General features: G+C 38.2%; 2 protein-coding genes across 4 annotated transcripts in view; one reads left to right on the forward strand and one right to left on the reverse strand.

Moving 5' to 3' along the window:
* Positions 1-20,371, forward strand: part of Gpr89a (G protein-coupled receptor 89A) — a 46,116-nt gene extending 25,745 nt beyond the window's left edge. The window contains exons 10-14 of the mRNA XM_020186960.2: positions 453-545; positions 15,693-15,788; positions 17,704-17,793; positions 19,128-19,193; positions 19,327-20,371. Coding sequence (XP_020042549.1) covers positions 453-545; positions 15,693-15,788; positions 17,704-17,793; positions 19,128-19,193; positions 19,327-19,533 — 552 coding nt within the window. The 3' untranslated portion in view covers positions 19,534-20,371. The remainder of the gene's footprint in view (positions 1-452; positions 546-15,692; positions 15,789-17,703; positions 17,794-19,127; positions 19,194-19,326) is intronic.
* Positions 20,345-24,211, reverse strand: part of Pdzk1 (PDZ domain containing 1) — a 28,972-nt gene continuing 25,105 nt past the window's right edge. For all 3 annotated transcript variants that reach the window (XM_074050601.1, XM_020186958.2, XM_074050600.1), the window contains exons 7-9: positions 23,118-23,339; positions 22,247-22,531; positions 20,345-20,924 (exon numbers count right to left, since the gene is read on the reverse strand). In XM_074050601.1, the coding sequence (XP_073906702.1) occupies positions 20,871-20,924; positions 22,247-22,531; positions 23,118-23,339 (561 nt within the window). In that variant the 3' untranslated portion in view covers positions 20,345-20,870. The remainder of the gene's footprint in view (positions 20,925-22,246; positions 22,532-23,117; positions 23,340-24,211) is intronic.

Genomic DNA, 24,211 nt, shown 5'->3' on the forward strand with positions numbered 1-24,211 from the left:
TACACCTAAAATGCAATATTAATTTATAAGTGCAAAATATGTTAATTAAGGTTGCAAACTTAATCCTTCCTGAGGGTAACTTCACAGGGGTAGCATTATGCAGAATAGAGGTTAACAAAAGCTTTGGAGACAGACCTGAGCGTACTCACCAGCTGTGTGACCCTGAGCAATTTAATTACCCTTGAAGACTCAGTTTTCTCATCTGTAAAATTAGAACATGTCTTATAAGAGTTGTTAATGAAGATTAATGTTGATGTGCATGTCAAGATGTTTGTCTCAATCTCTGGCTTAAAGTAGACATTTAATAAATGTTATAGCAGTAACTGCTATTGCCATATATAGTTTTTTGACTCAGCCTAAACAGTGACTTGACAGTGATAGAAGGAGGAATACTTCTGTGGGAAATAAATTTATATTTTGCTGAAACTAACCATGTGTTTGTTTTTCCTCAGGAGAGAATAGAATACTCCAAAACTTTCAAGGGAAAATACTTTAATTTTCTGGGTTACTTTTTCTCTATTTACTGTGTTTGGAAAATTTTTATGGTATGTATGTTGTTTTTGACAAGTGATTTTCCCTGGGAATAGCAGAGATGAGTTTTATTGACACATTGTGCTTGTTTTCACATTCCATTGAGTCAGCAGAGTCCACTGCTAGCTTTTATCTCCAGCCTCACCATTTTTTCCGTCTCCGACCTAGAAAGAGAGGTTGCATTTTCTTCTCTCAGAAATCATTAATGAGTTTTATTATTATGAAGTGTATGAATTAATTTAAGAGTTTCCTGTTTCCCATATAACCTCAACTCCTACTTTTAGCCCAGAATAGAACCCATTTATCCTTTATAATAATCTCTATACCTAAAAACTTAAGTCCAATACAAATTCTAAAATGTGTTTCTGTAGATATATTTGTCTTCTGCACTTACCACTATTACAGTTCTCCCTTAATGTTTTATTCTTTGTGTGTGTGGTGGTACTGAGGTTTGAACTCAGGGCCTCATGCTTGCTAAGCAGGCACAGTACCACTTGAGCCACACCCCTAGCTAATGTGTTATCCTTTTTTTTTTTTAATATACATTCATTTGTCTTTACTTCTGACTCAGCTGCAGGTATTCATGGATTTCGGTGTGATCATAGAAAGGGCTGATTTGACTTTTCCAGCTTAGTGACTTTCCTTCTGGGGCTGTGTTTGCACAAAGAGAAGCATTGTCAGCTGGTTAGTTAATTTTGATCAACATGGATGAATGGGAGATTTTGAGTATAATGGATTTAATGTTGTAATAAATTGAAGTCCATACCACTCAGATGACACTGTAAAATTTTGACTCATTCATTGAGAAAGGATTCATGATGCTCCTGTGCTCAAATAATTAACCAATTGAAAGGGTTTTTCCTGAGATGCAAACATCTCATTTATAGGGACTATAACATTCATTCACAGCTTTATTGGAATATATTCCAATAAACTGTACCTGTTTAAAATATGCAGTTTGGTAAGCTTTGACTTGTATATGCCTGATCACAGTTCTTACAGAGAACATACTCATCCATCACTTCCAAGTTTCTTTGCACTCCCTTACAATGCCTCTCTGAAACCTCCACTCCTAAGGGAACAACTGATCACCTTTCTCTCATTGTATATTAGTTTATATTTTCTAGACTTTTATAAAAATAAAATCCTACAGTATATATACTTTTTCTTTCTGACATTTTGCTCAATGTGATTATTATATATATTGGTAATTTCTTTCTTTTCATTGCTGACTAGTATTCCATTGTATGAATGCAAAACAGTTTGTTTATCCATTCACCTGGTGCTGAATATTTGGTTGTTTCCAATTTGGGGACTTAAAGCTGCTGTGAAAATTTGTGGACAAGGCTTTGTGTAGACATATGCTTTATTTTCTCTTAGATAAACACTTACGGGTACAACATCTGGTTCATATGGCAGATATAGGTGTATATTTAACTTTTGAAGAAACTCTTTTCCATGGAGATTGTACCATTTACATTCCTATTTGCAGTGTTTGAGAGTTTCAGTTTTCTGTACCATCACCAATACTCCTTGTGGTCCATGTCACTAATTTCAGATGTTCTAATAGACTTGAGGTATTGACTGGTGGTTTAATTTACATTTCTCTAAGTGAGGCCTAACAATGCCGAGCTTCTTTTCAAGTGTTTATTTGCAAGTCACATCCTATTTGGTGAAGTATCTATTCAACTCTTTTGCCAATTTTTTTAGTTAGATTTTTTTAATATGTATTGAAGAAGTCCTTCGTCGAATATGTGATTTTCAAATATTTTTATACTAATCACTGGCTTGGCTTTTCATTTTCTTAGTATTGTCTTTCTTCTTTCCTATTATGGATTGTGCTTTTGATATTTTATCTAAGAAATCTGCCTAAACAGGCAGGTCACAAATACATTTTCTTCTTTTCTGTTTCCTTTTTTCTTTTCTGCAGTGCTGGTATCAAACTGAGGCTTTCATACATGTTAGGCAAGTGTACCATGAAGCTACAGGCCTTTCACATCTTTTGTTAGATTTGTCTCTGAGTATTTCAGATTTATGATCCTATAGTAAGTGTAATTGTTTTTATAAGTTCAATTTGATTGTTGTTAGTATGTAGATGCATAGTTGATTCTTATATATTGACTTTATATCCTGCAACTTGCTATTACTAACTTCCTTGTTATTTCTAGACTCTCTCTTTCTCTTTTTTTTTTTTTTTTTTAATTGTTGTGCTGGCTGTGGGTACATTGTGGCTTTTACAAAAATTCTCACCATTCTCCTTTATCCTTCCCTTCCCCCATTCCTGGAATAGTTTCAACAGGTCTCATTTTTCCATTTACATACACGTGCACACAGTATTTGCACCATATTTACCCTCCTACACCCTTCCCCCCCTCCTACTGGTACCAACTCCCCCCACCATGAAGGACCTGTTCCACCCTCCTGTTCTCCGATATTTGTAAATTTTTTAAAAAGACAAGCAACATTTTTGTTTGTTTAAAATAGCTACATAGGGAGTTTCCTTGTGCTATTCCCATGTATTATAACCAGAATTGGTTCATCTCTATTTTTCTTCTTTCTACCTTAGTCCCCTTCTTATGGTGGCTTCAATAAGTTAAAAACTCTGTATTTCTTTTTTATAAATTTTTATTAGAATATATTCATTGTATGAGGTGGATTTGAAGTGACAATTGTGATCAGACTTATATTATACGTTATTTACATTTCCTCCATCATCTCCCCCCGCCCCACCTCCTCCCCACCCCACCCAAAGCAATTGCAAGAGGTTTTTTAGTTCTGTTTCATATAAGTATATGAAGTCCATCAACTGTATACCATTGCCTTAATCTCCTTCCCTCACCCTTCCCCCTCCCACTAGTACCTGCCACACACACACACAGTGCCTATTTTACAGTCCTGGTTTTCATTATATTTATTTATGTTGACATTCAAAGGGGTGTCTCAATGTTTGCCACTGTGGGTGTGCTTTACTTTGGGCTTTTTAATCCCTTTAATTGCTCTCCCTTCCCCTTTACCTCCACCCCCATTTTTCAATAGCTTTCAATACACATGCTTATATCCTCTACCTTCACATCTTATGTTATGCGATATTACTGGTGCTCTATCATTCTCGTTACCATTCCCTCTTTCCCTGAGTTCCATAGAGGAGTTCCACTATTACAGACATGTTCCACTTCTGAGTTTGTATATGATCATGCTTTGGCTTTTGTGTGTGTGTGTGTGTGTGTGTGTATGTTTATCTTTGGATCTATCTTCCACATGTGAGAGAAAACATGTGCCTTTTGTGTTTTTGATCCTGGCTAACTTCACTTAACATGATGTACTCCAATTGCATCCATTTACCTTCCAACCACATATCATTATTCTTTGTGCCTGAATAATACTCCATTGTGTATATAAACCACAATTTCTCATCCATTCATCAGTTGTAGGGCATCTGGGTTGTTTCCATAGCTTGGCTATTGTGAATAGTGCTGCGATGAACATCGGTGTACAAGTGTCTTTACTGTATTCTGTCTTACATTCTTTTGGGTAGATGCCCAGGAGTGGTATCACTGTATCATATGGCAGTTCTAGCTCTAGTTTTTTGAGGAATCTCTGTACTGCTTTCCATAGTAATTGTACTAATTTTGCATTCCCACCAGCAGTGTATAAGGGTCCCTGTTTCACCTCATCCTCACCAACATTTGTTGTTGTTGCTACCCTTGATTACCCATTCTAACTTGGGTGAGATGAAATCTAAGTGTTGTTTGACTTGTATCTCTTTTATAACCAGGGAAGTTGAACACTTCTTCATGTATTTACTGGGCAATTTGTATCTCTTCCTTTAAGAATTCCCTGTTTAATTCATGTGCCCAGTCATTGGGGTGTTGATTCTTTGGGGGCTGAGTTTTTTGAGTTCCCTATAGATTCTGGATGGTAGTCCCTTATCAGATGAGTAGCTAGCAAAGATTTTCTCCCATCCTGTGGGCTGTTTGCTGGCTTCATAGAATGAATTTGGTAGTATTCCTTCCCTTTCTATTTCCTGGAAAATTATGAGGAGTATTGGGGTTAGTTCTTCTTTAAAGGTTTGGTAAAACTCAGCCATGAATCCATCAGGTACTGGGCTCTTCTTTGTAGGCAGACTCTATTACTGCTTCAATTTCATTGCATGTAATAGGATTATTTAGGTGATTAATATCTTCTTGGTTCAATTTTGATTGGATATATGCATCTAGGAATTTATCCATTTCATCTAGATTTTCCAGTGTACTTGAATATAAATTTTCAAAGTACTCTCTAGTGATTTATCTGAATTGTGTTAGTATTTGTGGTTATGTCTCCTTTTTCATCTCTGATTTTATTATTTTGTGTCTTCTCCCTCTTCCAATTTGTCATTTTGGCTAAGGGTTTGTTGATCTTGTTAATCTTTTCAAAGAACCAACTTTTTCTTTCATTGATTCTTTATGTAGCTTGTTTGGTTTTGATCTCATTGATCTCAGCCCTGATCTTTATTATTTCTCTCCATCTGCTCGTTTGGGGTTTGGTTTGTTCTTTTTTTTTTCTAGGAACTTAAGTGCACCATTAGATTGTTTATTTGAGACGTCTCTTTTTAATGTAGGCACTTACAGCTATAAACTCTCCCCATAGCATGACCTTTGCTGTGTCCCACAGATTTTGGTAGGTTGTATTTTCGTTTTCATTGGATTCTAGAAACTTTGATTTCTTTCCTTATTACTTTGGTCACCCATTGGTTTTTCAGCAGTGTATTGTTCAGTCTCCTGTGTTTGAATATTTTCTGGGGTTTCTTTTGTTGTCAAGGTCTAGTTTTATTCCACTGTGATCTGATATGATGCAGAGGGTTATTTCAATCTTCTTGAATTTGTTAAGACTAGCTTTGTGTCCTAAAATATGATCTATTTTGGAGAAAATTCCATGAGCTGCAAAAAAGAATGTGTATTGCCTAGTTGTTGGATGAAATACTCTGTAGATATAAACCATGTCTATTTGATCTAATGTGTGGAGTAGCTCTGAAGTTCTTTTGTTAATCTTTTGTTTGGACGACCTATCTATTGGTGACAGTGGGATATTCATATCTCCCACTCTCTCTGTGTTGTGTCTATCTGTACTCTTAGGCCATTAGAGTTCTTTTAATGTAGATGGGTGCCCCTGTGTTTGGTGTATATATGTTAAGGATTGATATTTCCTCTTAATGAATTTTTCCTTTCATTAATATGAAACTACCTTCATTATCTCTTCTGATTAATTTTAGTCTGAAGTCTACTTTGTCACATATGAGTATGGCTACTCCTCCTGTTTATGGGGTCCATTTGCTTGGAAAACTTTTTCCACCCTTTGACTCTAAGCCAGTACTTATTTCTTTCAGTGAGATGAGTGTCTTGTAAGCGTTGGGTCTTGTTTTTTAACCGAATTTGCTATTCTGTATCTTTTGGTTGAGGCATTGAGGCCATTTACATTCAGTGTTAAAATTGAGAAGCGCCTGTTGTTACCAGTCATTTTTATTCCCCTATTGTTTAGTTTTACTTATTCCTTGTTTACTGGTCTGCTTGCTCAAAAGGGTTCATTTTTTCTTGAGTCTTCCTGTCTCACTGTAGTTTCTTTTTCTATGTGTAAAAGTCCCTTAAGTATTTTCTATAGTGTGCTGGCTTGGTAGTTGCAGATTCCTTTAGTTTTTCTTGTTGTGGAAGGTTTTAGTTTCTCATTCAACTAGGAAGGATAGTTTTGCTGGGTAGACTAGTCTAGGATGACAGTTGCTTTCTTTCAGGGCCTGAATTATGTCTTTCCATGACTGTCTTTCATTTAGAGTTTGAGTTGAGAAATCTGCTGTTATTCTAATGGGTTTGCCTTTATATGTGACTTCTCTTCTCTCTTTTGCAGCTTCAGAATTCTTTCTTTGTTCTGTGTGCTAATTGTTTTGATTATGATGTATCTGGGGGTGTTTCTTTTTTGGTCCTGACATTTTGGTGCTCTGTAAGCTTCCTGCACCTGGGTGACTCTCTCTTTCTCAAGGTTAGGGAAGCTTTCACCTATTCTAGTGAATAGGTTATCGGTGCCTTTAGTTTGTGTCTCTTCTCCTTCTACACCCATGATTTGTAGGTTTGGTTTTTTCATGGTGTCAAAGACATCTTTCATGTTCCATTTGTGTTTTCTTAGCTGTCTTTCATGGTCTTTTACTGTTTGGTCTAATTCTTCTACTTTGTTTTCTATTCCTGATACTGTTTTCAACTTGTTCCACTCTGTTTGCCAAGCTTTTGATTGAGATATTTATTTGGGATATTGAGTAGTTTATGTTGAATTGATTATTTTTCAGGGTTTCCATGACTTTATTGATTTCCTCTTTCCTATCTTGGATAGTCTTCTTAATTTCATTCATCTGTTTGTATTCTCTTTGAGCTCATATTTTTTTATTCTCGTCCTCTTTAAGGTCAAGTACTAACTTTTGTGTTTCTTCTTTAAGGTCTATAGTCATTTTTACTATTGTTTTTTGGAATTCATTATTTCATAGCACTTCCTCTATGCAGGTGTTTAGATACTTAGTGATGGAATTGGTTTTTGATGGAGAGCAGTTGTCTCGCTGTTTCATTCTGCATTGGAATTTACACATCTGGAGTTGTTTTTGATTAGGATTTTAATCCCTTATGCCCCTGTAGTTGGGGTTTTGAGTTTTTTCTCCTGGAGCTCCAGCAGTATTCCTCAGAGAGGGTTATGCTGGATATGTTGCCCCTTGCAGGGTTCTTGTTGTGGTGCTGTTTACCTCTTTTCTCCCCTCAGCAAGGGGTCTGGAGTTCCTGTTCCTTGATGGGTGCACGGGAGATCTCCTGCAGTCACAGTGAGGAGGGCTGGGTCTCTGTACACTATAGAGGGCAGGCCTTCTAGCACCAGCAGAGTAGTGGGTTGCCTCTGAGTGGAGGGACTGGGATTCCAGCTCTTGGACAGGAGAGACATGGCTTTTCTGCAGGGAGGCGCAGTATGAAGCACTGGACTTCTGTGTACCTTGGGCGAACAGGGCTTCTGGTGCCATCTGCAGAGTAGCAGGTTGTAGCTTTCCTCCCCTCAGTTGGGAATCTGGCATTCTCGCTCTGTGATGGAGGAACTAAGGCTGTCTTGCTGTCAGGGACAGTGGGGAGTGCAGGGCCTCTGTGCTCTGTGAGGAGGGAAGCCTCCTGGCGCTAACAAAATAGCAAGGCCTGGAGCCTACGATTCACTTAGGTGTGTGCAGATGTACTCCTGGCACTGAGTAGCAAGTTGAGAGTATCCTTGAGGTAGCAAAGCCAGCAGGCTTGAGTCATCTGGTACCCACAAGGCAGCAGAGGCCCTTGGGTCTACTTGCATTGGGACTGGTCTTCCAGGAGCCACAGCAGCTGCTGCAGGCACAGGGGACCCAAGTCTGCAAGTAGCAAGAGTCCTGAAGTCTGCTTGCTGGTGCTGGTGCTGGGCTACCATGAGCCACAGCAACTGCTACAGGCACGGGGAACCAAGCCTTTGGGCAGTGGGAGTTCTGGGGCCTGCTTTTCAGGCAGGGGCTCCAGGAAGGCAGTGCAGTAGCACCGTAGGCACAGGGGACCCAAGTCTTTAGGCAGTGAGAGCCCTAAGGCCTACTTGCTGGCGCTGGGCTACCAGGAGCCAAGCAACTCCTGCCTGCTTGGGGGAACTAAGCCTGTGGGCATCAGAAGTTCTGGGTCCTGATTGCCAGCCCAGGCTTCCAGGAGCATAGTCCAGTGGCACTACTGCTGGCACAGGGGGTACCAAGCCTACAGGCAGCAGGAGCCCTGGGGCTTGCTTGTTGGTGCTGACTTCTAGGAGCCATACCAGCTGCTGCCAGCTCGGGTGAACCAAGGCTGCTGGCTTGCACCTTTCTGTCACCCATGGAGCAGCAGGAGCCATGGGTCCTGCTTACACAGGGGGGCCAGTTTCCCTGGTGTTTCAAGATGAAAGTAGCAGGTTGTGTATTGGGGGGGAGTGTGGTGCTCTGAGTTCCTGTGTGTGCTGGGAAGCAGGACTTAACCACTGAGCATGCCAAGTAACAGAGCCTGGAGCTGCAAAGACTTCAGGGGCAGGGGATTGGGAGTGTTGAACTGCAAGTTTTTCTTCCCATGGTTAGTTGCTTCTCTATTTTGGGATTCAGAGAGGGCTTTGCTCCTTGCTGTTTATGGGACCCTGTCGATGCCTTTTGGGGTCCTCTGATCTTCCTTTTTCAGGGTTGTTAGTCATCACTGGGCTATAAGGATGTCAATAATCCATGAACCAAGGTCATAAGGTAGATCTATTTTTAGTTTTTTGATGAACTTCCATATTAACTTCTTTGGTATTCACACTAGTTTATATTCCTACCAACAGCATATTAGGGTTCCCTTCCCCACACACACAACTTCTCCAGAGTTTGTTGTATTTTGTTTCTTGATGCTTTTCATTGTGACTGGGGTGAGATGCATTCTCAGTGTAGTTTTGACTCTCTTTTTCTTTATGGCTAAGGATGTTGAATGTTTTTTCATGTATAGCCACTTGTACTTCTGAAAACTGTCTGTTCGTTTGCCTGTTTATTAATTGGATTATTTATTCCTTTGGTGTTTTAGTTTTTGAGGTCTTTGTATATTCTAGATATTAATTCTATATCTTTTAAATAGCTAGCAAAGATTTTTCTCCCAGTGATTCTGGTCATTGTTTGCTTTGATGTATAAAGGCTTTTTAATTTGATTCAATCCCACTTTTTAATTCTTGCTCCTATTTCCTGGGCAATTAAATTCCTATCTAGAAAATAATTGCCTATGCCTATATCTTCTAGTGTTTGTTTTTTGGTTTTTTGGGGTTTTTTTTTTTTCTTTTTGTGCTACTAGGATGTAAACTCGGGGCCTCACACTTGCTAGGCAGCCACTCCACCAGCCTTCTTCTAGTGTCTTCCCATAGTAATTTCAAAGTTTCAGATCTCACATTAAAGTCTTTGATCCATTTTGAATTGATTTTTGTTGAGTGAGGGATAAGGGTCTAATTTCAGTCTTCTACATACAGATAACCAGTTTCCCTCGCACCATTTGTTGAAGAGGCTCTTTTCCTCAGTGTATGTTTTTTGGCTCCTTTGTCAAAAATCAGGTGGCCATAGCTATTCTGGATCTTGTATTCTGTTCCAGTGGTCTTCCTGTTTTTGGTTGTTTTGTTTTGTTTTGTTTTGTTTTTTTCTGCCATTACCATGCTGTTTTCATTACCATAGCTCTGTAGTATAATTTTAAGTCAGGAATTGTGAAACCTCCAAGCATTGCTCTTTTGGCTCAGGATTGCTTTTGCTATTTGGGATCTTTTATGTGTCCATATGAATTTTAAGATTGACTTTCCTATTTCTTTGAAGATTGAATTTAGGATTTTGATGGGAATTCATTGAATCTGTACTTTTGGTAGAATAGCCATTTTCATAGTATCAATTCTGCCCATCCATGAACATGGGAAATTTTTCCATCTTCTGGTGTCTTTCTCAATTTCTTTCTTCAAGGTTTTATAGTTTTCATTGTGGTGATCTTTCATCTCCTTAGTTAAGTTTATTTCTGTGTTTTGTTTTGTGGATGGAATTGTTTTTCTGATTTCCTTCTCAGCCTGTTTATTGTTGTTATACAGAAAAGCTAGTGATTTTTTATGTTAATTTTATATCCTGCTATATTGCTGAAAGTGTGTTAGCAGATCTAGGGTTTTTTTGGTGGACTCTTTAGAGTCTTTTAAGTGTAAGATCATATCATCTGCAAATAGCTGTAATTTGACTTCTTTCTTCCCTATTTGAATCTTTTGATTTTTTTTCTCTTGTCTTACTCTTTGGCTAGGAATCAAGTAAGAGTGGGGACAGTAGACACATTTTTCTTGTTCCTGACTTTTTATTTTTTGCTTTCCCAATCCTTATTTGGCTAATCTACTCATCTAGTAGAATTTATTCTTTCCTATATTTTCCTGGTTGTGTTTATCTTCCTCTCTGTATGTAGATTTCCTTTGAATATCTTTTGCAGTGCTGATTTAGTGGCTATGAATTCCTTTAGTTTTTGTTTATTGAGGAAGATTTTTATTTCTCCTTCAATTTTGAAGGATAGCTTTGCTGGATACATTAATTTGGGTTTTTACTTATTTTCTTTTAGGCTTTGGAATATATCAATACATGTACTCCTTGCTTTTAGAGTTTCTTTAGAAAAATCTGTTGTTATTCTGATTGGTTTGCCTTTATATGTGACTTGTCACTTCTTTCTTGCAGCTTGCATTATTCTTTCTTTGTTCTGTGTGTTTAGTGTTTTAACTATAATATATTTAAGGGTGTTTCTTTTATTACTTTGCCTGTTTGATGTTCTGATAGACTCCTATATCTGTATCTCTCTCTTTCTCTTTCTCAAGATTAGTGAAGATTTCTGCTATTTTTTTTTTTAATGTTTTGTATGCCTTTAGCTTGTACCTCTTCTCCTTCTATACCCATCCTAATTCACTGGTTTGGTCTTTAGATGGTGTCCCAGAAATCTTGCATGTCCCATCATATCTTCTGAGTGTTTTTCTTTGTCTTTCTCTGATTAATCTAATTTCTCTACTTTATCTTCAATCCCCAATGCTCTATTTTAAATTTGTTCCATTCTATTAGCAAGCTTTTAAACTGAGTTTTTTTATTTGGGCTATTGAGCTTTTCATTTCCAGAATTTAAGTTTGATTTTTTTCAGGATTTCTATATTTTTATTGAATTCCTCCTTTATATCCTGCATTTTCTTCCTTATTTCATTCAGCTGTTTATTTGAATTCTCTTTGAGTTCATTTTCAGCTGTTTATTTCTGTTCTGTTTGAATTCATTCATATATATTGCCTCTTAAATTTCATTGATCATTCTTGCCATTTTTCTTTGAAGTTCATTGTTGAACATTTTGTCTGCTTCACTATCCTTCAAGTTCTTTATTGTGAAATTGTTGACTTTTAGAGGAGACATATTGCCTTGATTTTTTTTCTTACTTTTTTTTTTTTTGGTGGGATTAGGGTTTGAGCTCCTTGATTTTTTTTCTTTTTACTGGTGTTTCTACACTGAGATTTGCATATCTGAGGCCAATTCATTGGTTGGAAGTTTTGATCATCTGTAATTTTTCGGTTGAAATATTCTCAGTGTTCAGGCAAGACAGTGTAGTGAGTGGATTGAGGTGCTGTTTCTTGCCACTGGACTAGGGGTATAGCTCAGTAGCCTGGTGTTGGAATTAATAACCATCCAGTGCCAAAAACAGACACACAAGAGACAAAATCTTGACAAGGCAATTTCTGTTGATCAAGAGGGTGCAAGCATGTGCTCACTCCCACTAAGCAAACATGTAAGCACAAAATGGCTGACCATGGCTCCTCCTTATATATCCCTGACACAGTTGTACCTGTCCCTCACCTAGAATTTGTCCAGGTCAAAGGTTCACAATCTCCCTCGATTGGCTAAAAGGCTTGGGGGATGGGTTAGGGCATACAGTTGGTGGGCAAAAAAGTCGTACAGGAATCCGGAAGAAGAAGCAAGGACCTTTTAAACATGCAAGTCACCTAAGATGGTGACCTGAGGAATTTTTAAATAATCTAAGAAGGTAACAAATATTTTGATAGTAAAGATCATTTTTCTTACACTAGCATTTACCCACATGCTCAGGGTATGGGGCCTGATCTCTACGAGATCAAGGTAAACTAGCTGGAGTCTTCTTCTGGACTGCTTTCACTTCAGCAGCTTCCCTTCTTTATGTACTGGGAACTGCTGCTGGCTGCTGTAGGGAGCTTCACAGCCTGTGGTTGGACAGGTTTCCATTTGCTCCACACACACACACCCCATTTGTGTCCCCAGACGCAATAAGCCTCCAAGCCTTGGGATGACCCCTGAATGTGTCTAAGAGTTTGGGGAGCAGACAGAGCACTGAGTTCTGCAGCTGAGGGAGAACTTCGGGTCTTAAGTCAATGTACCTGCTGGTCTCAGTGTTTATAGACCCTGTCTAGCAGTTCACCTCCCTGTAGAGAGGAGGAGGCTATGGAAATTTTGTGATCAAATGATCTGAACTCTGTACCTTCAGTCCTAGATTATCAGCAAACGCACACCAGGATGTACTTCCTGGGGTGGGTCTCAGTGCTTTCAGGCCATGCCCAACAATTCACCTAGGCTGTGGATATCACATGACTTAGAGGATCTTGGTGCAGGGCTGTTAACCATGCAGTCAGTACGTGCAGCCAGGAGGCAGGCCCTGGAGGCTGAATACTAAGCCAGCCACTGGCTCAGTACTGTGGTTCCACTGGAGCCTCAGGCAATGGGACTCACTCATGGCCAGGAAGGGCAAGGCCTCCAACCATAGTGGCAGACCCTCTCCCTCTCCTCTACCACCTTTTATGGTCATCTTCCATCCAGACCCTGGCAGAGTGTCTCAAGACCCATGAGTGTTCCTTGTTTTCTAGCCCTCAGAGTATCTCAGTGTCAAACAATAGGCCTGCCCTCAAGATGGTGTTTGCTATAACCCTCCTTACAGAATGTCATTCTACACTGAGGCTAGTCTTCCATACCAGAGCAGTCACTGTCTCACAAATCCCCACACTGGGTTTAGAGCTTGCAGGATATACGAGATTATAGCTAGAATTGCCAGTCTATCACCAAGGCTGTCTGGTTTACCTTATGATGTCATCTTCAGCTTCCTATTCCCTTCTCAGAAAGCTGGCTTGGAACTGTTTGCTGCTTTTCTCTGCTGCCTCAATTTCTCTAAGGTTTCTGCCATCCTGCTACTTCTTTAGTGATCCCTAATGCTTTTCCTCACTTTCTGCCTTCAGAATATAGTCTCTCCTATGTTGCCTGACTCTCTTCATTCATCCCTTTTTCCAACATCTTTATAGAGATATAATTCACATACAGTACAATTTACTCACTTAGTACTATTTAGTGGTTCTTTAGATATTTACAGAGTTGTACAACCATCACCACAGTTTTTGAACATTTTTATTAAGCTAAAAAGAAATTCCATTAGCAGATAGTTACCCATCATTTCTCCCTGAGCCTTAGTCAACCACTAACCTTCTTTCCATCTTTAGGCTTTCCTATAAATGATATCATACAATTTGTGGTCATTGTGATTGACTTCTTTGACTTCGCATAGTTTTTCAATACATATTCATGCTGTAGCATCATCATTCCTTTTTTATAGCCAAATAGCATTCACCCATTATATGAACAAAACTACATTTTGTTTATCCACTTATTACTTGATAAACATTTGGGCTGTCCTAGTTTGGAGCTATTATCAGTAGTCCTTTCTCTTATATTTATGCCTAAGAGTAGAATTGCTGTGTCATATGCTAGATCTGCCAGAGTCTTTCCACATTCTGCCAACAATGTATAAGTGCTCCAGCTTATACACATACATCCTCACCTATACTTGTTGCTGTTTGTCTTTTTTATTATAGCCATCCTAGTGAGTGTGAAGTAGTAGCTTTCTCATTCATGATATTGGTAACTTGTGTCTTCCCTCATTTAGTTCTCATCAAGCTAGTAGAAAGGTTTATTGGTTTTATTGAACTTTTCAGAGAACCAGCTTTTAAGTTAGTTGATTTTTTTATATTATTTTTCTGCTCCCTATTTCATTGATTTGTGCTCACTGTGCTATTTCCTCCTGCTTATTTTGGATTGTCTTTTTCTTAAGACAAAGCTAAAAATCATTGGTTAGAGATCTCTTCTGATAAAGATGTTTTATTGCTATAAAGTTCTCATTATGTACTTTTAAACGGCATTTCACTAATTATACTGTATTTTGATTTTCATTAACTTCAAAATTCTAATTTCCCTTTTGAGTTCTTCTCTGACTCATATGTTATTTCATAGTATGTTATAAAATATCTGGTGATCTTCCAAATAATCATTCTCCAATAAATTTCTAATTTAATTCATTGTAGTCTAAGAACATATTTTACATGATTTGAATCTTTTAAGACTTGTGTTCTGTCCAGAATATAGTCAGTTGAGTATAGCATGGTAAATGTTCTATGTGCATTTAAGTAGAATGTGTATTCTTATTGTCTAGAATATTCTGTAATGTGAATTACTTAGGTTGATTGATAGTATTATCAAAGTTTTCTGTATTCCTAAAGATTCTCTGACTACTTATTTTATCAGTTGAGAAAACAGATCCAACTATTTGAGATTTGGCTTTTTTATTACCATCAGTTTTCACTTCATTTTTTATTACCATCAAAATACACTTCATGTATTTTGAAGCTTTGTTACTGGGTATATAAACATTTAGAATCATTAATGACCCTTTGAATACCTGGCAATATTTTTGTTATAAAATATTTATCTGATGTTAATATAAATACTCTACTTTTTTTGCTTAGTGTTAGCATAATATATCTTTGTCATCCTTTTACTTTTAACCTATTTGTATCTTCATATTTAAAGTGGGTTTCTTGTAGGCAACATATACAGCATTTGGGTCTTGCTTTTTTTTTTTATCGGGTCCAACAGTCTGCCATTTCACTGGCATGTTTAGACCAGGATTAGCAATCTGTAGCCCACAGGCAAAACCCAACCACTGCTTGCTTTTGTAAATAAGCCAAGCCTGTTCATTTATGTATTGTTTGTGACTACTGTCACACTACAGTGGCTGAGTTTGCTGACCCATGATTTATACTATTTATGTTCAATGTGACTATCAATATTGTTAGATTTAAAACTACCATGTTTTTTATTGTCCCATTTTTTTCCCTCTTTTAAACCGTCACCTATAGGATTAACTGAGTATCTTTAATTCCATTTGATCTCATTTGTTATTTTATTAGCTATAATTCCTTTTGTGTTGTTTTATCTTTGCTCTTAGAGTATTCACAGAGTCACTACAGGGAATGGCCCTACAATTTTTTTATTCTCTTTCTCTGACTTCATCCACCAGTTAGCTTTCCAGCTTCTAATAAATTATAGTGTATATGCTATAGCTTTATTCCTCTCAGCTCTTTACAGAAAACAAAGATGGAATAGTTACAGACTTTCATTTCTCTGTGTGAATAGCCAAAATGGATTTCCTGTTCATGGCTTAGATTGAAAGTAGAATTGCTCTTTTAGAGACATTGACCAGTAAGATAGGTTATGATTATTAATTCATCATTTTTAATGATTTTGAAATAATGATTATTAAGGTGCTCTAATGTGGAGGTCTATATCTCTGCAGGCAACCATCAATATTGTTTTTGATCGAGTTGGAAAAACAGATCCTGTCACAAGAGGCATTGAGATCACTGTGAATTACCTTGGAATCCAATTTGATGTAAGTTTTATATTAAGGTCCTGGTTTGTTGTATTTCTTTCTGCTCTATCTGTTTTAACTTAACTTTATTAGTATTCTAATTCCTGAACTTTAGGTACATGCTTTCCACTGCCCTCTATATGTTGATAGTTCACATATCATATCTGTAAAAGGCCAGGCTACTCTTTCTTAACATAAAACTGCAACTTCCTCCTCTGCCTGTCTGTAGCCAGCGACCATCTTCCAGCTTCTCCCCAAGTATTCAGATCTGTTTGTGAATCTTAAGCTCCTCAAACATACAACTCACCTTTGATTCCTCTGGTAGAAAATTAACTACCACCTAGTGTTCTTGTGTTAGATCTGAAATGAATTTTGCTGTTAAGAAATTATCTTTAGGATGTGAGGGCGATCTGGCTGCGACATCTGTCACCCCATTGATCGCCAGGGTTGATTCGGCTGATCTGGCTGGCTAGGTGGGTGTCCCCTTCCTCCCTCACCGCTCCATGTGCGTCCCTCCCGAAGCTGCGTGCTTGGTCGAAGAGGACGACCATCCCCGATAGAGGAGGACCGTTCTTCGGTCAAGGGTATATGAGTAGCTGCGTTCCCCTGCTAGAACCTCCAAACAAGCTCTCAAGAAATTATCTTTAGCAATAAATTAACATGGTAACTGTCATCTGTGCACAAAGTCAGTGTTTTTTTTAAACCATCTTAAAACTGTGGTCATAAACACATTTGTGCCAAGTTCAGTGTCTTTATTCATAAAATAGTATATTTTCCAGATATATGTATGTCCAATAATTCAGGCTAGTGAAGTCTTCCATAATAGGACTAATGTCATATTCTTAGTCCTTGTGGGGGCCATTAGGCTGTGCTCTGATCCTAGACACAGTATACATGCTACCACAGTCTTCATCCTCAGCAGGACATGTCCCTTGTCTCAGGGTAGCTAGATAAAATGAGAATTAACCAGAGCAAATTGAGCTGTAGTCCAGTCCTTCAAAAACGGCTCAAAGTACACATTTTTTAAAGACAAGATCTTGCTCTGCAGCCCAGGCTGGCTTCTACCTGTAGGTCCTCCTGCCTTATCCTTCCAGGCATGCTTCACCACACCCTGCTACAGTACACATTTTCTGATGATAGATGTCTCCTTTTTGCATCTGAAAGAACATGATGTTTTCTTCACATAGCACAGAAATTTGTGTCCTGTGCGCTTGCTGCATATGTGATTTCCTCATTTGTATTTTTAAATGGGCTGAATTTTTAGAAATGCTCTTCCTTATCAGTGCTTCCTGTGGCTACTTGCTGTGTATATGTTCCATCTATAATTCAACTGTACCCTCCATTTTTCACAAGTCTAATAACAAGCCATTTGGAAGTCAGTGATATCAGCTCTCCATCAGATGCTTTTCAGAACTGAATCGAGCAGAGGGTCCCAAAACTGCTTCTCACTATCAAACAATAAGTATCATCATGTGATTCTACTTAAGTTTGACTGTTTCCTAAAACTTAGCTAAGAATACCTATGTAGTCTTTTATTATAAAAAGATTTCTTAAAGTTTTGTGTGATCTAAGAACTCTCATTCATAAATACTAAAAATAAGCTACTATTGAGTTCATTTCCTTTCAGCTTCTTCTCTGTATTTATTAAAGCTCTGTGTTTTTTCTGATTTATTAGTGTTCTTTTTATCACTTCACTGTGCTCACTTTTTTCTGTACTGAGGGTTTGATTCAGTCTACTAATTAAGATATCCACTGCAATCTCCTTATAGGTGTTTTATTTATCATTTACTTGTTTTCTTCCCTCCCTTAAAAAAAAAAAAATCAGAAAGGGCCTGATGAAGTTCCATCTCTCACAGTCACATAAGTGAACAGAACGTATCTTAGCCTGCATACCTCTCTGAACAGGGATTTGACATTTTTTTCCCTGTTACGGTAGGTGAAGTTCTGGTCCCAACACATTTCCTTCATTCTAGTTGGAATAATCATTGTCACATCCATCAGAGGATTGCTGATTACTCTTACCAAGGTATGTTGTATCAGAATGTTAGAAAGTACTTCTTTAATTACATGTGGCTCCATGAAATTGGTGTAGTCACTTGTAAACAAAAAATCCAGATTCTTATATCACACATGGATACATCCAGGCAGGATATGTAAACATAGTGAGTATGTAAAGGTTTATTAAAAGTTAGGGGGAAAGTTACAAACAGCCATGATGGGCCAGGTATGAGGTAGAAGCAGAGAGAGGGTCTTCCTCTTTCCAAGTGTTTTTAAAGTTTGCACTAACCTGTGGGAGGGGAAAAACCTGGGTGATTTTTGATCACCAATAATAAATGACTGGGGAGGGGCATGGGTGATCCCTGGGCTGAAAGGGTGGTAGTTTGAGTTTTCCCAGACCATGGTGTGAACAATCAGTACATATTTGTAATTGAAAAGAAGGCTCAGAGAAGGAAGAATGTTCAATCTGAAATATTTAGTCATATATGTCTTAAGAGTCCTGAACTTATCTTAGCCTGCCTCAAAATAATGTTAGCTATTTAACATTTCTGACTTCTGAGCTCTTATGCAACAGTCACAGTACTTTGATGATACATAAAAAACTTTTAAACTGCTATGTAATTTATGAAAATGTATATTGTACACCAATCACAAGTGAACTCCAGAGGTAATAGAGAAGGGTCTGTTTTGTTCACTAATGTGTCACCATCATCCATATAAAACTTGGCACATGTGATAGCCGAAATAAATAAGTGAGACAGATATTTGAGGTTGGAAGAATAATTGTGGGAATCATTTGTAAAGAAGATGTGGAAGTTGGGGAGAGAACATTCAGGTGTTTTCTGATCAACATGAGGGGACTGACTTAATGGAAATGGAAAGGAAGTCTTCGTTGGTAGAAGTGGCAGGAATTTCAAGATCTAAACACTGAATGAAAAAAGAGAAGAGGTTGGGACAGGAAAGGATCTGCAGCCATATAGCACAAGTTTGGAAAGAGCTCAGGAGCCTAGTAACAGTTGCAAATGTTTGGGGTGGCCTAGAGTTATCTGTTCTAATGTTATGTAGCTATGTTAAGGCCATATGTGTCACAGGGCTTCTGAAGTTTAATAGCACAAGAATCCTTCTTATAATACTTAAAACCACCAACCACCTCATGGAGGAAACTAACTTTTTCAGTAGTCTATTTTCAGTTTCTTCTTTATAGCCTTAACATCTGAACTATTCTGTACAGGATGGTAACATGGAAAAGACACTTTCAGTTAAAGGTTAACCATGTAACTTATTGTCATAAGCTCTTAGATTCCTACTACTAGGAATCTAGCAATCCTGCCTTAAGTTCATCTCTCCTCTCTTTCTTAACAGTTCTTTTATGCCATCTCCAGCAGTAAATCCTCCAATGTCATTGTCCTGCTATTAGCACAGATAATGGTAAGTTTAATAAACTAGCCTTATGTTTGCAACTGTAAAATACCAGAAATGTGTTTTAAATATTTTAGTAGATTCTTCTGACCTGCCTCTCACTACATTCAAAGTATCTTGGAATTAATTGCTTTGCTTACAGGGTATGTACTTTGTCTCCTCGGTGCTACTCATTCGAATGAGCATGCCTCTAGAATACCGCACCATAATCACAGAAGTCCTTGGAGAACTACAGTTCAACTTCTATCACCGTTGGTTTGATGTGATCTTCCTGGTCAGTGCCCTCTCCAGCATCCTGTTCCTTTATTTGGCTCACAAACAGGCACCAGAGAAGCATATGGCACCTTGAACTCATCCCCATTGTAGACTGTTAAAAACTAATAATGGTGTCAGAATTTGGAAATAGGAAGAAAAACAATGGAGAGGATCAAGTCCTAATATTTTTTAAACAAACAAAATGCTGTGGTAGCATAGTCTACCTCTAGCATATCTTCCTCCTCAGAAGATAATGTGATCGTAAGTAGCATCAGCTAGAACCTGAGAGGGAGAAGTAACTTAAAGCAGTACTGTATACAGCAGGTGTCCTGCATGGATTTGAGGCTGGTGCAAAGTGGGAAAGACAGTGAGAGGGAAGGGGGATGAAAATGCACTGAATCTCTGAGGCAAAAGATGTCTATGGTAGCCCAACACATAACTAAGTCAAGGCTCATATGGAGAAGGTTGTGGCTTTCCCTGTAGATTGACTCATTAAAATCAGAGGTTACAACACTTTGGCCTTAGGTTCATGTTATCAAGTATGGCTTGGTATTATGATTGTGTGACCTAACATGAGTTAGCATCCCTCCCTTTCGCCCAACCCTTGCCCCACTAAAATAACCAAGAGATTATCTGTTCTTTTCTGGGAAAGGGATGGTAGACAACTGAAATGTGGTCTCTGCCAAAAGAGACCACATTTATACCCTTTTTCATGATTTCCTTTTAAATTAGTATTATGTGTCAATACCCTGTAGTTAATGCTAGCTCTCATATTTTCTTTCCATGTGCCCCTCGTGTTGTGAGATAAAACAATGAATAACTGAAATAAGTCACTCTCCTGTTCTGGGATTCAAGTTCTTCATCTGTAAAAGGAAAGTGTTGGAAAAATTTTTGGAATACTCAAATACAACTTAAGAAAATTCAAAATTTTATTGCCGGGAGTCTCCTTTTATTGCTAAGGTCATATTCTACATTTTATTATGTTTTGGATTTCTAGAAGCAAATTAAGATAAAAGCATAAAATTATCCAAAGCACTATTCAGGTTGTACCAGCTAACAGGGAAGTTTCAAGCAACTCGAAAAGCATTTTAATGCTGTTTATTATAGCAGCCATAACACTTACAAAAGCATAATTTTAATAGGATTATCTGCGTAAATACTTCAGTTAGAAGCTATCACATATTCAGATATGAATCACCTTTGGTATCATTAAACAAATATAAAGTTGAAGCTTAGAAGATGGCTCCTGCCTTCAATCTTCCAAAGTTATAGCACTCCTAGGACAAATGGCAGCACATGTGATGAGCAGTTTCCGGAGGAGTTCTTCTCTAACAGATACAGGACAGTAAATCGGTGGTAGTTCAATCCTTGAGAAAGCAGTTTCTGAGTATTTAATAGGAATTCTATCAGCCCGAGCTATATTCCTTCTTATCACATCTGTGTATCTTCAGAATTGGAAGAAGAATGTGAGGCTGAACTGTGGGCCTGTGCAAAAGAAAACAAAGGATTTACAAGTGGCAGAGGGTGAACATCAGGAGAGTGATAGGCCATTCTAGAGTTGGATGACTTAAATTGGAGAGGGGAGTGACTCACTAGAAGACAGGTGATCTGAATTCTACTTTGCTTTCAGATTCCTATTTGACACATTGACAAATTTCTATGTCTTTTCTAGAAGACTAGTATAGTACTATAATTGACCTCCAGTAGAGAATTTGTAGAATTTTTAGAAGATAACTAGAACACTTTCTGTTAAGCTTTCCAGAATACAAGGTCAGTGGCTATTTTATGTGTTCAGTAAATTGAGTATTCGTTACTTATCACCAACCAGTAGAATTAATATAATGAAAAGAAAAAGTATACTGAAACTTTTAGAGTCCTGATATTGGCATAAATTTTGTTTATGAACTTGGACAAGTCAATTCACTTTTGGACCTTGAGTTCATGTATAAACAATTTGACAGGCAATGTGAAATGGCCTATGCCTATAATCCCAGCTACTCAGGAGGCAGAGAACAAGAGAATTGCAGTTTGAGGCCCGCTCAGGTAAAAAGTTTGCAAGACCCCACCTCAGTCATTAAGGTGGGCATGATGTGCCCAGCTATGTGGGAGGTGTGTGTAGGAGTATCACAGTCCAGGCTTGCTCTGGCAAAAATAAGAGACCCTGTTAGAAAAATAACTAGAGCAAAAAGGGCTGAAAGCATGGATTAAGTGGTAGAGCACTTGAAGCTTGAGGCCCTGAGTTCATACTTCAGTACCACAGATTTACTAAGAAACGTATCTAATCCAAATGTACACAGAATAATGTTTTTTCTTTCCTAATAACAAAGCTGTAACACCTGCCAACTTTTAATACGCTCCCTAGCCATCTCAACTTCACTGTGAGCCAGATACTGTTCAAAGCATCATACTAGTCTTAGTTAACATAATTCTGATAACAATCCTACAAATTATTCTATTTTTGTAGGTGGGGAATCAGAAGCATGGAGCAAATAAACCCATTTATCCAAGCTTGTAAGAGACAAAACCAGAATTTGGACCTAGATAGTCTGATTCAGGTTCTTCTGGTGGTCTCCATTATAATTTTGATAAATTTATTGCTTGATCTACTGACTAAAAAACTGCATGCTGTGAGAACAAGAAACTTGTCCTTATACTGACTCCTTTCCTCCTTGATGTGTTTATTATCTTCACACTACCATTTCCTAATATTTTAGAAAGTCTGTGGTGAACACAGACATGAGGTATGCTCATCAGGGACTGCACTGTACTCTGGTAACAGATCACAAAAAAGATGGATTGCCACTCACTCGTTCTTTTGTCATATGCAAGTCATGCTCTGCCAATGTTTCTTCTTTGGAATCAGGGCAGGCATCCAGTGGGTCAGCCATGGAGGAAGTAATGGGGATTTTCTTAGTTTGGAAGTAGTCATAGGCCTCCTTTCCACAGACCAAGAGTGTGACATTGTTCCCACTGCTCTGGATTCTGTCCACCACCTTCTCATAGGATTCATCCAGCACATTCTCTCCATTCACTTCAATGATGATATCCTCATCCTGTAGTCCTGCCTCATCAGCAGGGCCTCCCTTCTGTACCTTTGAACAGAGGTTCTGAGGTGTCAGTTCCAGACATAGGTATAGGATTTCAAACTAGCTCCCTTCAAAGAGGGTGGGGAGAATTTATTCTTATGCATGCTATTATTTCTCATTGAGGCACAGAAGTTAAGAAGGGTTCTTTAATGTTTCTGTACTTATGAAAGCTACAACTTCCATACTCAAATGAGTGGTGTTACAAACTGGTTGAATATTATATTATATGTCTTCTGTGCTGAATTCATTAGATCTCATAGGTCTCCTTCTAGACTCCCAACTTGAGAGCCACAGGAGTGGTCTCACAAGATTGGGGCATTATGCCAATGCAAGAACCAAACAGGGCTGATAGTGACTATCAACTAGAGTCATGTCACTGTGTTTAACTTGAAAGTGTTTAGAGAGACAATTAGGTTAAACAGATGTCTGGGAAGTAAGAGGTGGGCTTATGATATACTGTTTTAAAAGGTATGAGACCATGACAGTGTCTGAACCCAAGTGAGATGTAGGCCTTCATTATAACCTTTTTACTACCATCAATGGGTGAGGGGAGCTGAGACTGTCCTCGTTCTGCTGGAACAGATGTCCATACCTCTTTGACAAATGAGCCTAGCAGATCCCGAATTGCATTCAAGTGAAAGCCGTAGCCACTTTCACCTTTAACCAGCCTGCAGAGTTTAGGCTTATGGTCTACTTCTTCTGTAGTAGCTGGACTTGAGGGCTCCAGAGGAACACAAGTAGTAGCTGGAGCTTCCTTGACAGAACCATTAGGCAGTTCTTGACTTTGGTAGTAGAGAAATGGAGAAAAGTGAGCCTTTTGAAAATAAAGGGAAAAAATATGACTAGTTACGCTTTATTGAATGTACTGACTTAATTTACAAGGTGTCATATATGTTCTACTCCTTTTCTGGATACATATGATTATAGGCTGTAAAATTTCTCTATATCCCAACCAGGAAAGATATAAAAGATTATGGGGTTGTAGTTGTATAAACATGTACATATACATAAAGTAAAATAGTATAGAATTCTGTAACAGGATCCAAAAAGACGTCAACAGAATTGCTAGTTTGTTATGACTCCATGATAGTGAGCAAGACACTGAACACCCTGCATCACGCATTTGAATGACTAGCCCAGTATCTCATGCACATAGGTTCTTCTGTCTCCTCCCCTTCAGTAAGATAGTTCTCAGAGCTCCTTAAACACCTTCGAAAATGGAAAACACAAGACTCTTATTTTTATTACTAGCTGAAGACTCAAAGACATCAGAAAAGACCAACGCCTACACAGTGATAATTGGGGGAAGATGGTCACATCTTGTAATTTACCACCCCTTATTGCTGTCATCCCTCCCCTTTCAGTGCTAGGATCTGTTGTGCTCAACTTATTTCACTGTTTATTATTGTAACAATTAGCTGTCACTTCTCTTGCCAAACTCCCTACCCTTTAGATATTTCTAATCCATTGCAGCTCCCAGACCATCCCTGTGAAGAAAGCAATGATGATCTTGAATACAGAAGCATAGAACAGCAAACACGTCTGATTTCTTTTTTAGAATAAAGTGAAGACTTAGCTAGCTGAGGATTTTAGTTGAGAAGGTTAAGGAGGATGGATTTGTGTGTAGTGTGAACCTGGATCAGCTGCCTAACAAGTGTCAAGGATCAATTGCTTAGCTAGATCAAG

Source organism: Castor canadensis, chromosome 12 (assembly GCF_047511655.1).
Source record: "Castor canadensis chromosome 12, mCasCan1.hap1v2, whole genome shotgun sequence".
Taxonomy (NCBI): domain Eukaryota; kingdom Metazoa; phylum Chordata; class Mammalia; order Rodentia; family Castoridae; genus Castor; species Castor canadensis.